A 17,767-nucleotide genomic window follows, 5' to 3' on the forward strand; every position below is an offset into this window, starting at 1 on the left:
ATACCAGGGGCTGGGTTGTAACTCAGTGGTAGGGCACTTGCCTAGCAGGTGTTAGGCACTGAGTTCAATTTTTAGCACCACATAAAAATAAATAAAATAAAGGTATTGTGTCCATCCACAACTGAAAAAAAAAAATTAAAAGTTAAAAAAAAGTAAACACCCCCAAAAATTCATGATATATAGACCCTTTGCCTCCTAGAGTTTGCCATGTGCTATAGTTCTAAATGAGCAGAATATAAAGAATTAAGTGATTTCTTTTTCAAGCCCAGTTAAAATGGCAATTTTTGTTACTCTTTAAATTGGTATAGAGCCATAATCCAAAACAGCTGTTCAAAGCTTCACTGAGCATATTCATCACCCTTTTTAATTGTTAAAAATATAATTATTGTGCTTAACTTCTAGAGAAAGATTTCCTTGCATAGGTTTTGTGGTGCGGTCAAGTTTGGAAATTACTGGCTAGAACTCCTTAATGCTTGGCTAAATTTAAGGCCACTTCACCTACCACTTTCTCAAACAATAAGAGGGCAGAAGGATGTTAATAGAAATGACCTGTTTGCATTTACACATCCGTGTGCTGTTATCACCCGTAATCTTTATTATCCTTTGAAATAATTAAATATCACTGGGGGAAAGTCTCCGGAGAATTTTACAAAATACATTTTGTTAAGATAAAGTTTGACTGTATAACCTATTTCAGAACAGGAATCATTTATAGGGACTGTGTGCTTTGCAAAAGTTTGCTTATGCTTTCTTTCTGCAAGAGAAAATTTCAACAAACCTGGACAGGAAGTTGTAGGGTTTTATTTTGTTTTCTTTTTAATAGCTAGTTCTGCCATATATATTCTCGCTTGGTTGGCAATGAAACATGAAACTTCTCATTGGGTATTTTCGAAACTACCACGGGGAATCAGCTGCCAGCTTACTGCATTGTGGAAAACTGCACGAGGTTCCGGGATTGGAATCAAAATGCTAATTTAAAAGGTCAAGTGAAGCTGCGCCTCACGTTTGGAGCGTGCCTGCGCTCTCTGAAGGCAGAACAGACAAAGAGCCAGCCAAAGAAGGCAGTTGCTGAGACCTATCCCGATTGTTTTCCCGAAATAATTTTGGAATCATGCCTGAAATGCCGGAGGACATGGAACAGGTAAGAGCTAGCAATTATGGATTAAGAGTGTGTTTTAAAGCATTCCAGCGAACGCCTGCTAAAAACGGAATGAATATGTAAAGAAAATAGAAACTGGCGTCATTCATTTCCTTAAAGCATAAACCTTAAGACACTGAGGAATGAACCAACTTGAGTTACTGACCCAGGAAACCTGGTAATGGAGCCCTCAGCTAAATAACATTGACAAGAATAAAATGCAAAATCTTACCGCAGTTTCATTTACCAAATTAAATGTATTGATGTGTGAAGGTTCTATAGAAATAAGGATTTTATTCTTAGTCGTGTTTTCCAGCTTTTGCCTTTGTGTGACTTGGATCTGCTAACATTAACTTTTAGTTACAGGCTGTTCCCTTTGGACTTGGCCACCATGTGAAGTTGCATATTTTCTGTAAAAGAATTGTTAATGCACATAGAACCTATCCTCTATAAAGGAAATGATTAGAAATCGTATCCAAACTTATCTCCCTAGAACTACGCCCAGGGTTTTGTTGTTGTTTTGTTCTTGTTTTTGTTTGTTTTTTTTCTTGCTTGCTTTCTCAGTTCAGGGGATTGAACCCAGGGTCTTAGGCACGTTAGACAAGTGCTCTACCACTCAGCTTCATCCACAACCCTTATACCCAACTTTTACTTGGCGAGTATCAAACCACGTTCTTAAATATAGAGAGAAATATTTTGTTCCTCAAGTATGCTCTGATAATCAAAACGCCAATTACATATTTAAACCCTTGAATCTTCCAGATGGGGCCCAGTTTTCCCCCTCTAGGAAGATAAGATTGCATCACACATTTAAATTAACAACTTTAAACAAAACTCACTTTTTAAAGGAAAGATAATGAAGAAGAGGATCTTGGGTCAGTTCCCTTCCCCAGCCTTTTTCTTTATCGTCTCCAAAGTATGCTTGTTTAGTGCCTGGGCGATCCTCTCTAGAATTTCCTAAATAATGCTAAATTCATGAGTACTAACGGTCTGAATTTAAAAAAAAAAATTGAAAAGCTAGAAATTTCAGCCTGCCTTTAGTTACTGTCCCACAAAATCTTTTGTGTTTACGTGAATAAGGAAATGAGTTATTTTGGAGGTTGGGAGGAAGGAAAGTCACGGGGCACTAAGGTTGAAAAACTTTCTTAGGGTGCTTAATCTTCAGCTCTAAAATAAACTAGAAAGGATTTTTAAAACAAGACCTTTTTAGGCAAATCCAAGCCATGGTCACGTTTGTGAGCAACTTTTAAAAATTTTTCATTCGGTGTATGAACTAGAAGGCTCACACGGTTTGGTTAAAAGTGGAAGAATCCTATGTGCTCTGTGTCTGGCTTTTTTTGTCCGGAGTAAATTTCAGAGGCATGGCTCGTGGAGGATTTGAGATTTAGAACTGGAAGGGAATTCAGTTAAGTGCTTGGTCAGCCTCAATCGTTTGGGCTGCTGTTTCTGATTTACTTTTAAAAAGCGATACAGGTGGAGAAAAGCCCAACATTACACCTTCCCCTCCTTCAAGTAGGTGCGGGGCTTGGTTCCCAGAGGCAAGCAAGGCACCCTACAAGCCAGGAACCTTGCTCCTGTTAAAGATACTAAGAAGTCAAGTCCAGGATCTACTACCAGTTTTCATTCTGTAATTATGGATAAAGTCTAATAAGAATGTTTTGAAGAAGTACCCAGATGATTCATCTCTTCTCCCACACCTTATTTTTAATTAGTGAAGAATTAATTTTTGAAAATTTCACAACTACTTTTTCAGTATCCTAGAAAAAACAAATAGATCCCTGAGGTGTTAGTAACTTCAGATGCTAGCACTTTTTATTCCTTGTCTCTCACTAAATCATTTAAAGACCACACCTATGCTATGTCCTTTGTGTTGTCTCCAGGGACTTGTTTTATCCTACTCTGTACGTTGCAAGTCGTGATTTTGGTGTATAGTGCACGGCTTGCAGACCTGAAATTCTAGGCGATTTAATCCGATCCTTTCCCAGGTAAGAAGAAAAAATAAGTAGAAGGAGAAAATAAAACAGTTTCTCAAAACAACTTGCCTTCACTGTTCAGGTCAGGGTCTTTGTTTTGTGTGTCACTTTAAGATTTGGCGCGTGGGCTGGGAGCGTCCCGCGAGGGCCCACCCCCTTTCCGGAGCGTCCGCGGAGCGTGGCCAATCAGCAGGCGCGGCCTTGGCGGCGGAAGTCGGAAGCGGGGAGCGGGGGTCGGCCGGGGCCTGGGGGAGGCGGGCCGAGGGCTGCAGAGCTGCTGTCCGCAGCGGTCGGGGGTTGGCGGAGGTGGCGGCCGCTCCGGCGGCGGCGCGAAGACGGCGGGCATGGTGGGGCGGGAGAAAGAGCTCTCCATCCACTTCGTTCCCGGGAGCTGCCGGCTGGTGGAGGTGAGTGGTCTGGGGGTCTCCAGTGGGAGCCCGGACTGAGAGGGGGCACGCCACCTCCGGGGGCTCGGGTGGTTTTCCGAGCGCAGCCCGTCCGAGTCGCAGCCTCCGGCCGGAGCGCTCTGGCGCCGCCTCCCCAGTGGCGGAGCCGCGGGGGCGCCGCCGGGTTTGTTTACCTCGGAGCGCAGCCGTCGCTCTGCTCTCCAGCCGCTGCGGCAGGAAGCTCGAGGTCGGGGATTTGTTTTCGAGTTTTCTGTCTCCGCTCCCGGGGACCAAGGGGCGGGGCTTGCAGTTATTTCGGTTTGATTCTGCATTCTTCATCTTTTGTATTCCTTGATCTTACAAGTTCGTAGCTTTGTAAAAGAGGGGAAGGTGGCTTTTCAGAAACGTCAGTGTTAGCTGTGGCAACTCTCTGAACTCTTGGTTTGTACCCGCACTTCGGGCTGCGTGTGTCCCGCACATTAATCTTTTGAGATCGTCATTCCCTCGTTTTACAGAAGGGAAAACTGAGGCATGGCAGGTCAGGTTGCCCGTCGAGGGCTTTGAACCACTGCATTTTTGCATGATGGAGGGTGGTTAGTGATGTCTGGGAGATCTGCCCCTGGTACCCCTCATCCTCCCCCCCATTCCGTTTCAGGCACCTTAGCATTCATCCATGCACAGACTATAGCCAGCACTGAGGATGAAAGACTGCTCATCCCTGTGTCAGTATGTTATAGGTATGAGAAAGAATGTAGGATATGACTGTTTTAGTACTGAAACATTTTTGTTTCCGAAATGTAATATATTGTTTTCAATTCCCTTTGAGATTGAAGTTTAACCCATCTATCATAACTTCACCAATCTTCCTAGTATCCCAAACTGCTGAGTGCATGTTACCTGTTGCTTTGTTTACATTTGTGTGCCTGCATACATATTTATTGTGTACATGTATTTATTTGTGTGTATCTAAAGTTTCCTGTATTTTCAGAGTTCTGTAAAGAAATGAAAATTGGCATTTTGTATTTTCCTTCATTAAAACTGGTATAAGAAGTAGGCACCCACTTGTTGCTCTCTCAAAACCTTTAGGAGTTAAATTTATACACTCATGGGAACTCTTAAACAGTTGATGATAGAGAAGCAGCCAGTAGTAATTCCTGTTAAGAGTACTGTATGTGGTACCATAATAGGGTGACAGTAGAAGTTAGACCGTTCCCATGTAAGGAGTCATGAGATCTTAGTTTCTTAAATCCCAGGGGTATCTACCTCTTTGGGAATACTGTGAGAATTCACTAAAAATTATGAAAATTTGCCAAATTTTAAAATTCTAAAAGTCATAAGATGCTAAATTTCTTAACTCCTTCCAGATATTTGTAATATTTCACTTTACTTTTCGAGAAATCACTGCCCCAGAGTATTCTGTTGAACCATTTGGAATACCTATACAATTCGATATAATTTTATTAGTGTGAGTACTAGCTCTGTATTTATTTAAATGTACTTAATATTTTAAGAATCTTGATCACCTGAAATGGTTGAATTTCATATGACTAAGACTTTGTACAATATAGCAGATACGTTTAGAGTGACTTAAACTGGTGTGTTTTGTTTTTTAGAGCTTTATAGTTATACATGGTAGTTGAGTTCATCCTAACAAACTCAGCGATGTGTGGAATTTGGTTTCAGTTTATGATCCCTCCCCTTTGCCTGCCCCTCCTCCCTCCCCTCTCCCATTCCCTTTCTTCTAATTCCTTTTGTTTGTTCATTTATATTTGATTTACTCTTTCTACCTTTGCATAAAGGTGAAGTTCCCTGTGATATATTTATATATTCATATAACATGATTTTAAAGACCGCATTCTGCATTGCCTCCACTTATCCATCCCTCTACTCTACCTCTGGATCCTATATTACTGATCTTCCCTTTATCTTCATGTTGTCCTATCCTTCCCTCCCCCTTTTCTCAATTTTACTCTAGCTTCCACATGTGTGAAAACATTTGACCTTGGAGTTTCTGAGTTGGGTTTATTTCATTTAGCATTTTCTCGCATTTCCATCCATTTACCATTAAATGACTGAGTAGAACTCCTTTGTGTATAGGTACCACAATTCCTTAATCCATTCATCTATTGACAGACACCTGAACTGATTCCATAATTTAGCTCTCGTGAATTGTGTTGCTATAAACATTGAGGTGGCTGTATCACTGAAGTTTGATAATTTTAGATCTTTTGGGAAAATACCAAGGAATGGGGTAGCTCCGTCATGTGGTCGTTCAGTTCCTAGTTTTTTGAGAAATTTCCATATTGCTTTCCAGAGTGGTTGTACTAATCTGCAGTCCCACCAACAGTGTACGAGTATACCTTTTTCCTCACAATCTTGCTAGCATTTGTTATTTGTATTCTTGATCATTGTCATTTTGACTGGAGCATGATAAAATCTTTTTTTTTTTTTTTTTTTTTTTTTTTTTTTTTAATTTTTTAGTTGTCGTTTGAACCTTTATTTTATGTGTGGTGCTGAGGCTCAAACCCAGTGCTTCACACATGCTAGGCAAGTGCTCTACCTCTGAGCTACAACTCTTGCAAGGTGAAATCTTAGTGTAGGTTTTCTCATTTGTTTTTTGTGAGGGCCTCCCTAAGTTGCTGAGACTGGCTTTGATCTGCCATCCTCTTTACTCAGCATTCCAAGCCCCTGGGACTACAGGTGTGCACTACCACACCCCACTTGTTTTGATTTGAATTTCGTTGATAGCTAGAGATGTTGATGATTTTTTAATTTATCTGTTAGCCTTTTGTGTTTCTTCGTTAAAGAAGTTTCTGTTCTTTGGTCTGTTTATTGATTTTTGTTGTTACTGTTATGTTTTTTGAGTTCTTTATATATTGTAGATATTATGCTATCGGAGGGATAGCTTGCCAAGACTTTCTCCCATTCTATAAACACTTTTTTCATACTCTTGTTTCCTGTGCTCTGCAGAAGCTTTTTGGTTTTATGGCATCACACTTATTGATTCTTGGTTTATTTCTTGTGCTTAGGGCATTAAACTGGTGTTTGATCTGCTTTACCCATACAAAAGAATTGTTTTTGAGTAAAATAGACTTCTCAGGCAGACAAAATATTTTTAATTTTGATTGTGGTTTGGGTGAACTAGGAAGCTTTTTTTTTTTCTTTCCATATTCCTTGAAGTATTCAGACATTTCTGTGTTTTGCAGGAACTAAATTTATGACAATCCAAAGTAATATTTAAAGGGATAGTTATGTTCCTAAAACAACAAAACAGCATATTTCAAAAAGCTTCAGGCACAGTTCAGTTTATCTGGAACTATAAACTGGAAAATAGAGATGTTTTTGATACTTTTAATTTGTAATATAGTACATATTCTGTTTGTCAACTACCAGTAAACTGGCAATCCAAATGGCGGGGTTGGGGGGCTTGATTTTGCTCTTATACAGATGACAGAAGGTGCTTTTTGAGTCTCTAGAGAGACTTGAACTATTTGAAAAAGGGAAAAAGCCACCTTAAGTAAATGAAGCTCTTTTCTCCCTATTCAGACCCTCTGTGGGAAAGATAATTTGGAAAATGGTAGACTTACAGAACTTAAAGGTGAAAGAGCCCTAGTCATCTAGTCCACGTGCCTCATTTTGCCAAAGAGGAATGAGATGAATATTATGTAGTAATTTCTCAAAATGACAGTTTGTGGCAGATAGATAAAACTTTGATCACTCATGAAACCAAATGTAGGTTCAGCAGATGAAACAAAATTCACTGTATTTGGCTTGACCATGGAAATAATAAGACTCAAGTTCTAGTCCCAACTTTTTTCTTTTTACCATGGACAAAATCTTTAACACCTTTAAACTTCAGGATCCTCCCTTTGGAAATTACAAAGTGGAACAACCTATGTTTATATAATAACACTTGAATGTGTTTAAATATGAGATTGTGTAGTGTCATTCCCTTTTCAGTAAGTGCTTACATTTTTTCATAACAAAATTCTTAAGCATTAACATCTAACCACTGGGTAATGCATATTATTTGATATTTTCTTCTTGGGACCTTATATATTATTCCAAGGTATAAGGATACAAAGTTGTATTTTACTCATGCAACCCTAGTCCTTGTTTTATTTAAAGTATTCTATTTCAAACTAAAACATATTTTTTTAAAAAATTCTGTGGTGCTGGGAATTGAACCCAAGGCCCAGTGCATGCCCTAGGCAAGAGCCCTATCAGAGTTACACACCTAGACCCCATATAGTGCACTATAGCGTTATATTTCCATGAGAGTAACTGATCTTTTACTTTTTTCTTTTTGTATTAGAGATTAAATTCAGGGTGCTTTAACACTGAGTCACATCCCCAGCCCCCTTTTTATTTTTTAGTTTGAAACAGGATCATGCTAACCTGCTTAGGTCCTCACTAATTTGCTAAGGCAGGTCTGGAACTTTTGGTCCTCCTGTCTCAGCCCCTCTAGCCTTTGGGATGACAGGCATGTACCTTCACACCCAGTGAGCTGCCGCCTTCTTGAAACTTAATACTTTACCAAATCTAAAATGTTTTTAGATTCATAAGATCATCTGGGCTTTTATTTTAAGATGCTCTAAGATAGCAGAAAACACTGCCAGACTGTGACACATTCATAAAATCCATCTTTTTCATTCACCAGAAAATGTACTCCACAAAAATCAGTATAAAGTACAGAGAGCCTAAGATTCATTGCTCTGCCTCAGCTTGGGGCCAGAGCTATGGAGTTGGCCACCTATAGACTAAGACCTATAAAACCATGAGTCAAATAAACTTTTCCTCCTCAAAAAAAAATTAAAATTTCATTGTTTAGTAACCATTGTAGATTGCATAATACTTTGATTTCTATTTCCAGTTTTCCTTTTTAAGGGAAGGATTGTCATTTCTAGAAAGGTAATGGCAGTATTTTGGTTTGTTTGGATAAGAGAAATGTATCTTTAGGAAAAGCTTTACACTTTCCTAGAGATGAAGATTACAAGTGGTTCTCAAAATACAGGCCCCAGGCCAGCATCACCTGGGAAATTGTTATCAGACCTACCAGTTCTAAAAGCCAGCCAGTTGGTTCTGGCCCACACGGTAATGGTGGACCCTGGGAACTTGATGATGAGAGGAATGAATTTGAGTGACCCAAGTACAAATACATAGGCAAAACCTTTACTATGGCCTCACCTAGGAAGGGAGTTACAGCTCCAACAAGTGTCAGCCTTTCTTACTAGAACAAAAGTGGGGGGACTTTTTTTTTCCCCCTGTACTGGGAATGGAAGCCAGGGGCACTTTACCTCTGAGCCACACCCCCAGTCCTTTTTATTTTTTGAGACTGGGGTAGTTTCTGAGGCTGGCCTTGAACCTTGCTCCTCCTGCCTCAGACTCCTGAGTTCCTAGGATTATTAGTGTGTGCCTTTTCTCCTAACAAAGTGGGACCTTTTAATGGCTGTCAGATTATGAGCGAAGGCCCAGGAGTGCATTTGCTACTATCCTGCTGAAGCCTGTGAACTACCTAAGAACTATTAACTATTCATTTGGTCCTTTAGAGTGAAGTAAAGAGTGAGAAACTTGGAATAAACCAAATCATTTGGGGGGGGGGGATTTAATCCAGGGCCATTTACCACTGAGCTATATCTCCAGCTCTTTTTACTTTTTATTTTGAGACAAGTATTCTAAATTGCATAGGATCTTGGTAAGTTGCTGAGACTGGCCTTGAACTTAATCCTCCTGTCTCAGCCTTCTGAGCTGCTGGATTATAGGGTTTTGCCACCAGGCCTGGCTCATACCTCTTTCATAGTATCTTCCCAGTAGTCTGGAAAATTTATCCTAAGTTATTTTCTAAATCTAATTTTTACTAGAGGTGGAATTTTTTTCCTCCTTGCAGTTGAAACTTTGTAGAACTGTTTGCCAAAATTCAAAGAAAATATTTTGCCAACTGATGTCGTTTTTGCATAAATCAACTGGTTTAGAGCCCAATGTTGCAACTGAGAGCATGGGTAAAATTACTTTAAACTTTTGAAATTGATAGAACTAAACAACAATTAAGATTTACCCTCTACTGATTTTTTCCTGTCAGCCCTTTTATTTCAGGTTTTTCATAAGCTAGAAATATCTGACTTTTGTGTTCTTTTAAAAGTATATAGGTCTGCTAAGTAATTCAGGACTTAAAAAAAGAAATGTATACATGATTTTTGACCACTCAGAATTAAATGTCTAAAATAACACTTGAAATAAAAAGGCTTCCTGTTGATAAAACTTAAGTTTTTAAAAATATTTTAATATTAACATGTGTGTGTGTGTATTTTTAAATTTTGTTTAGTTTTTGCACTATTGGGAATTGAACCCACTAAGCTATATCCTCCTACCCCTTTTTTATATTTTATTTTAAAACAGGGTCTTGCTAAAGTTGCTGGGGCTGGCCTCAAACTTGCAGATTTTTCTGCCTCAGCCTCCTGAGTTGCTGGGTTTTCAGGTGTACACCACCAATCACAACCAGTTATATCTTTTGTCAGATGGTGAAATTTTTTTCTAGAGTCTAGGAAGAAATTTAGTGTTACTCAGCTTGGGAAGAGGGAAATTTTGAAACTTTTTTGTCTTGGATATCCAGAATTTAAATTTTCTTAACTAGTGGTTCTTTTAAATTTCTATGTATAACTGTTTTTTACTCTAGCAAATTGACCTACAATTTAAAATATTTTTTTCATTACCGTCTGTGTTCATTGTAGCTATTCTATCTAGACAAATATAAAGTTAACTTGGGAGCGTCAACCAGTTTGGTAAAACTTAGAAAGCATATTGTGCTCCAAAGACCCAATTTATTTTTTTACATAAGCTTTTGAAATGTTGGCCAATTCTCAGAACCATCGTAATGTGATACATAAATTGAGGTTTGAAGGAAAGTTTGGGATTAAAAACCAAAAACTAGAAATGTCATGTTATGTAAACATATTAGCAGTTACAATCTAAATAATTAGACCATAAAAAAGCTTAAGACTTGTATAAACTGAACATAAAGTTTGTTTATTACTCATTGGGGCATCAGCAATCAAATATGGAATCGTCCTTTATTACCATAACATCTAAATCTAATAAAGCAATCAATTTTTTTCTCGATTATTAAAAGTTGGAAGTGATGAAGTTGTTGATGCAGTTTGAGTCCTTATTTTTTTAATTGTCTTGTAAATGTGAGACAAGAATCAAAAACTACTCAGACTTGAGGTATTTCATGAATAATGGCGACTCATTTCTTTGAGGGAATTATTTTCAAAGTAAGTAATCGCATTTCCTCCTGTTTTTAGGAAGAAGTAAACATCCCCAGTAGGCGGGTTCTAGTTACTGGTGCCACTGGGCTTCTTGGCAGAGCTGTGTACAAAGAATTTCAGCAGAATAATTGGCATGCTGTTGGTTGTGGTTTTAGAAGAGCAAGACCAAAATTTGAACAGGTTAATTTGTTGGATTCTAATGCAGTTCATCACATCATTCATGAATTTCAGGTATGGTTGTCTGTTTATTTAAACAAACATGAATTAAGAATTTTCTGGATGATACAGAAAATATACTTGCTCTGGAAAAAAAATGATATACTTGAAAACTGTAATGTATTAAGGAGCTACAGTATATAGTGCAATTTATTGTAGCATGACAAAGGTATATGTAATTATTAAAAAGTTTTAGGCTGAGACAGGTTGGCAAAGACAAATACAAGCTTTTCATAAAATCCTTCTTATTTGTGAGTGACTTCTAAGTAAGACTATTTTTGAAAAATGTTTTTATATGTATACGTGGAGCCACCTACATCAGAATCATTTGGGAAACATGTTCTTAGGTCTCATTCCCTGAGATTTTAACTCAGGAAATCATCTCTCATGGGGTCCAGGATGTTGCATTTGAAAAAGCACCCTAGATTGTGCACTCACAGGCGTGGAAGCACTCAAAGATTATGCCTTCTTAAATGATTGTTGAGGAGTAAGCTCGATATGTAATCCACTACCTCTGTCGCTTGCCTTGTCAGATCTTAGCTTTTGCTCAGCTCCTCTGGCAACTAGGTGCCTTTTCTCTAAGAGGACCTTTTATGGACCTTTGTCACATTATAATGAAATACTCTTTACATACGTCTTTTCCACTGGATTATGAAATTCTTGGTCTTCCCAAAATGTCTGTTTTTTAGGTGGCAGTCTGAATGTGCAACTAGGAGTACATACTTGTGCATACTTGATTTTCATTAGGTGATTAGTCAAAAATTGGAATTTAATTTGCAATTGATAGTAGTCTCCCTTTGTCATAAATGTATTAAATATTTAGGCCTCCCATTCAAGTTGGGAGATTAAATTTATTCTGATAGATTTAAATTCTGTTTCTACACAGTTGGGAGAGTTTTTCTTCACATTTTTGTCTAGGGATTATAGAATTGCTCTTTTCATGGGCTTATGTGTATATTTTGAGGTTTGAACTTTGGGACAAATAAGGAAATAATGACAACACTACATTAACAGTGATCAGTTTGTTCTTAGTTGAAGGAATATTGATTTAAGGAACATTTTTCTCTGAATTAATTTACTCTAGGAAAGCTGTAATTCCTCCATTTTATTCCATTTTGGGTTAAAAATACATTAATGCTTAACTTCCAGCCTCATGTCATAGTACATTGTGCAGCAGAGAGAAGACCAGATGTTGTAGAGAATCAGCCAGATGCTGCTTCTCAACTTAATGTGGATGCTTCTGGGAATTTAGCTAAGGAAGCAGGTAATGATGACTTTATAAAATCTTTGTAAAATATTAAATCATCACTGAGTTTTTAAAGATTAAAGTTTTGTAGACCAGTTATAAGAGATTTGTAATATTGCACAGAACATACTGTTCTAAATTCCACCGAAAAGTAATGTCTTGTAAAAGACTTAATAGATTCATTTTTTTTCTTTTTTTCTTTTGTAGCTACAATTGGAGCATTTCTCATTTATATTAGCTCAGATTATGTATTTGATGGAACAGATCCACCTTACAGGGAGGAAGACATACCAAGTCCCCTAAATTTGTATGGTAAAACAAAATTAGAAGGAGAAAAGGCAGTCCTGGAGAATAACTTAGGTAAGACATCTCTCTTTAGCCCCTGATTAGAGTTTTACAGAGTGATTTCTTTTTCTAGGAGAGACATGTTTGTTTGTTTGTTTGTTTTTTTAAATCAAGGAATATAAACTAGAGAAAAAAATGGAGACTATAGTTAATAAAGAAAAACAAGAATTTTTAAAAATCCTAAAGAATTTGTGCATCCTAGCTTTTCCCTTCACTATCGGTGTAGGCCTGTACATCTTTGTAACTTTCTTTTGTTCTTTTTTGAGGTATTAGGAATTGAACCCTGGGGCATACTGCTACTGAGTTACAAGAGTTATATCCCCAGTCACCCTTGCCTATTTTTCCCCCCTCCTTTTTCTTTTCTTTTTTTTTTTTGAGCAGGGTCTCGCCTTTATTGCTGAGGCTGACCTGTATCTTGTGATTTTCCTATTTCAGTCTCCCTAGTCACTGGTATTATAGGTGTGCACCACCATGCCCAGCTCATCTTTGTAATTTGTGTATTCTACTTTGAATAAAATGTTCTTTATTGCCTTTTTTCTTTTAATCTGGCTTCCAATCAGTATTATTCATTGCATTTTGCTGTCCCATAGGTTTTATTTTTAATGATTATAATAGTATAGAACTTGGGGGCCAGGGCAGTGGTACACACCTGTAATCCCAGCAACTCAGGAGGCTGAGGCAGGAAGATCACAAATCAGAGGCCAGCTTCAACAACTTAGCAAAACCTTTCTCAGAATAAAATATAATAAAGGACTGGGGTGTAGCTTAATGGTAAAAACATTGTGGGTTCAATTTCTAGTACAGATAAAATAATGTAGAAGTTCTGTAAACATCTCAAGTGACAAAAGTGTTCATAGTATTCAGGATCATGTTTGTTGGCATGATGACAGGTGAGCTGTGTTATTTTGGTGTATTTTGTTAAAAGGCAAGTTTTTTATTTTGATACTCCTTAATCCAGACATTGTTCTTATATCAAAACTTAGGAAACAATCAGTGGGTTTTAAAATATCTATTTATATTAATCTCTAGGAGCTGCTGTTTTGAGAATTCCTGTTCTGTATGGGGAAGTTGAAAAGCTTGAAGAAAGTGCTGTGACGGTCATGTTTGATAAAGTGCAGTTCAGCAACAAGTCAGCAAACATGGACCACTGGCAGCAGAGGTTTCCCACACATGTCAAAGACGTGGCTACTGTGTGTCGGCAGCTGGCAGAGAAGAGAATGCTGGTGAGTCTTTGGAAGGAAGGGTTTCTAACATCCATCTTAATAAAGATTTACTTTGTCTTTTCCATGCTTAAACTTTCATAGCTATACTTGGAGTGTCAGAGTGAAAGTTAAAAGTGCCTTTTTTTTAAAACTAGGAGATCAAAAAATATAGTCTACAGATAATACACAATACTCATAAAGATGAAAATATTCTCATATTTTTTATTTCTAACATACTTCTAGACCTCATTATTTTTTTTTAATTGCAAGGTGACAGAAAATTTGTAGTTGTTCTTTTAGGTAACAAACTAATCACCCAATTTTTTCCCCCCCTCTCTTTTTGGTACTAGAAATTGAACCCAGCTCTTATTTTGAGACAGGGTTTTGCTGAGTTGCTAGGGCCTTGCTGAGTTGCTGAGGTTGGCTTTCAACCCATGATCCTCCTGCCTCAGCCTTCTGAGCTACTGGGATTACAGTGTGATGATTTCAGGAGTTTTTTTTTTTTTTTTTTTTTTTTTTTTTTTAATTACCATATATGTAGTACCAGCCAGATTTGGTGGTGCACACCTCTAAATAGGGATTTAGTCATTTTAGCCATGTTGAGAATAATTGGGCATGGTGGTGCGTGTCTGTAATCCCAGTGACTTGGGAGTCTGAGGCAGGCATATCACAGATTTGAGCAGTGCTGGCAACTTATCAAGACCCTGTCTCAGAAAATGAGAAAGGGCTGTGGGTGTAGCTCAGTGATAAAGCGCCCCTTGAATTAGTCCCCAGTGCCGCCTTAAAAAAAAGTTTGTACTTTGTTGTTTGAATAGCAGTGAATTTTAAACATATGAGAAAGTTGGCACTAAATGGAAGGTCCATAGGATTAGGGACAGATTTATGGTGTTAATACCACCGTTCATTATGTATACATAAATGTATACGTATTTTGACTGGTCTGTTATTAAAAAAAATATATTTAATTGGCTTATCTTGAAAAATGGTTCTATTAAGTTTGGTTTTATCTTTTTAGAATAATTTAAAGTACGCATTGACTTTCCATAAAAATGCTTTAATTTTCAGGATTCTTATTGGCATTTATTATTTCAGAAAAATTGTTGACTACATTTTAGAAAAAATTCATATGTGCTTAGCTGGTAATATTGATAGGAGTTTGATTTTAGATAATTATGGAAAGCATTCCAGAAAATCAGTGTTGCATTTTAGTTCTTGGATCTTTTAAATTAGCTTTCTTGTCAAACCTATCATGCCGTTCAAAAGTCTGAAACTATTTAGAATTTTTTGCTCCTTGTTCATAGGACCCATCAATTAAGGGAACCTTTCACTGGTCTGGTAATGAACAGATGACCAAGTATGAAATGGCATGTGCAATTGCAGATGCCTTCAACCTCCCCAGCAGTCACTTAAGACCTGTAAGTACATGGTATTTGTAAACTCCTGACTCCTTAAAAGTCCGAAATCCTCACTGTAGTGTGTATTATTGATAAGTGGTATGTTATTGTTTTAGATAACTTCATTTCCTAGTACTAATGAGAGTGAACTTTGCTCATGTTTTCAGTGTGTAGTAGTACTTTTCTCTAAATTGTCTGTTGAAAAAAAAAACACGAGTATTGATGTTAAAGGAAAGTATATCACCTCGATGGCATTTATTTTTCCAGAGATGATACACATGTATTTTCCTGAATAAATGCACAATGAAATATGAACATAAAGTCTAAAGATGGGATCCTTCCCTTACTAACAGTGTTTTTGCTCTCTCCTTAAAGATCACTGACAGTCCAGTCATAGGAGCTCAACGTCCACGCAATGCTCAGCTTGACTGCTCCAAATTGGAGACCTTGGGCATTGGCCAGCGAACGCCATTTCGAATTGGAATCAAGGAATCACTCTGGCCTTTCCTCATTGACAAGAGATGGAGACAGACAGTCTTTCACTAGTTTGTGTTATTTTTTTTTTTTTAAAGTATATAGTATGTGGCACTTTTTAAAGAAAAAAGGAAATAGTTTTGTATGGGTACTCTTTAATTGTGACTCTTACAATCTTTCAGGTAAATGATGCTCTTGCACTAGTGAAATTGTCTAAACTATAGGGCAATGATGCTTTGTTTAGTGATGATTTTTGTTTATCATTTTTGTTCTGGCTTAATTTGTGGTTTGAGTAAATAAAATTATGATTCTTAAATATTTGAGAGCCAGGATGAAACAGATCTGCTGTAGATTTATTTTGGATGAAATGCATTGTTCATTGCTACAACTTCTGTGTTTTCAGGTTTTTTTTTTTTTTTTTTTAAGCTGTTGACTCTTGTATGTTGATTGTTTTAAAGTGTGAAGTCATACAAAAAATCATTGGTGTTCATTATTTGCTTTGCTTGAGCTCAGATCAAAATATTTGAAGAAAGAAACTTTATTTTTGCAACCTAAGTACAGTTTTTATGCTTGAGATACTTCAATATGTTATGTATATGGAAACTTCTACAGCTTGATGCCTCCTGCTTTCCTACCTGTATGGTGAGCGCTTGAGAGAGGTTGTGTGTGTATTTTTAAATATAAATATAGAAATGTTCTTTTCACCCCATGTTGCTAAGTGGTATTTCATATATGTGGTTATAATAATAATAGATCTTGTAATTCTTTTGACCACTCATCAATAATAAATATGTACTGCTGGCATGTAATGCTTAGTTTTATTGTATTCTTTCTAAATGTAGGGTCTAAACTAATTGTTCTTTTGTTTTTCTAACTTTTTTTTTTTAATTACATTCTTATGTAATATCTGATGCATACAAAAAATAGTTTATATATGTTGAGAGAAAGCACACCAATAAATTAAACAGTGAAGAAACCACCACTGGAGATCTACAATGTGAGTTACTGTCTACTTGTACCAACTGAATAAAAATAACTGATCTTTTATATTATATATTTATAAAGAATAGACCTTTAAGATGCAGAGTATTGGAATATGTTGTAAATTGCCATGTAATTTTCAAGTGACCTTGGCCTGGATAGTATTTAAATTCTTAGTAAGGGAATCCAGGAAGGTATATTGACTCCTATGACTTGGCTGCTTGTATTCAGTGGTCAGTACAGATATTATAATTTTACTTTTGGAGTATTCTTTCCCCCGATTGTTTTATTTCTGTCATGGGACACGGTGTTCTGACTTCCTGATTTATTTACAGTTTGGGGATTAAAGTGGATCAGACTTGGGTATTTGATTAAAATAGCAATTCCCAGATCCCATTATATTTTGGAATTAACTGGGGAAATCTTACTGATAGTGATTTCTTAACCCTGGACCCACTGAAATAGAATTTTGGAAATTGAGGCCTACTCAGAATCTAGGCGTTGTTTGTTTTTAACTAGGGATTGAACCCATGGGCCCTTAACCACTGAGCCATATCCCCAGCCCTTTTTATAATTACATTATTTTGAGACAGGCTCTTCCTAAGTTGCTTAGGGCATTGCTAAGTTGCTGAGACTAGCTTTGAACTCATAATCGTCTTGCCTCTGGTGCTGGGATTACAGGCATGTGCCTCTGCACCCAGCCTCATTTAGTTTTCAACCTTTTCTGGGTGCTTCTAAGGTAACCAGTGTAACACTGCATTTGGCAAACACTAAATAAATTTAAGTTGCTGCATATCATATAGTACAAATTTCAAAAATTTCAGAGAATAGAAACCTCTTTTCTATCCATCCATTTTCCATCTGTGCAAGAAACTGATATAAATCAGTCCCTGCATGTTTCAAGAGGTGCTTTGCATATACAAGAATATATTCAGACAATGTGTGTGTGTTCGTACTCTCCCCATCCCTCTTCACAAGAATGGCATGATATGTTTTGCCACCTTTTATTTTTCTGTATTATAAAGAGTCTTTTTAAAACCTCATTTTGAAATGTCACTCTTACAGAAAGTTGCCATAAGTACAGGGACCTTTAGTCCCTTTGGTCTTTCATATGTCAGATGTTATATACATGGATCTTATTTTTTCC

At 37.2% G+C, this 17,767-nt stretch overlaps 1 protein-coding gene across 2 annotated transcripts; it reads left to right on the forward strand.

Annotated features, from left to right (window-relative positions):
- The first annotated feature begins 950 nt into the window (after window positions 1-950).
- Mat2b (methionine adenosyltransferase 2B) lies at window positions 951-16,448 on the forward strand. Of its 2 annotated transcripts, none has more exons than XM_047556963.1 (7): window positions 951-1,141; window positions 10,799-10,993; window positions 12,128-12,242; window positions 12,432-12,584; window positions 13,599-13,792; window positions 15,073-15,186; window positions 15,541-16,448. In XM_047556963.1, exons 1-7 carry the CDS (start codon window positions 1,112-1,114, stop codon window positions 15,709-15,711), a joined length of 972 nt encoding a protein of 323 aa, XP_047412919.1. In that variant the 5' UTR covers window positions 951-1,111; the 3' UTR covers window positions 15,712-16,448. The 2 variants fall into 2 exon arrangements, with proteins under 2 accessions (XP_047412919.1, XP_047412918.1); XM_047556962.1 differs by lacking the exon at window positions 951-1,141 and adding an exon at window positions 3,362-3,518.
- Window positions 16,449-17,767: the final 1,319 nt, after the last annotated feature.

The sequence above is a fragment of the Sciurus carolinensis genome, chromosome 6 (assembly GCF_902686445.1).
Source record: "Sciurus carolinensis chromosome 6, mSciCar1.2, whole genome shotgun sequence".
In the NCBI taxonomy this organism is placed as follows: domain Eukaryota; kingdom Metazoa; phylum Chordata; class Mammalia; order Rodentia; family Sciuridae; genus Sciurus; species Sciurus carolinensis.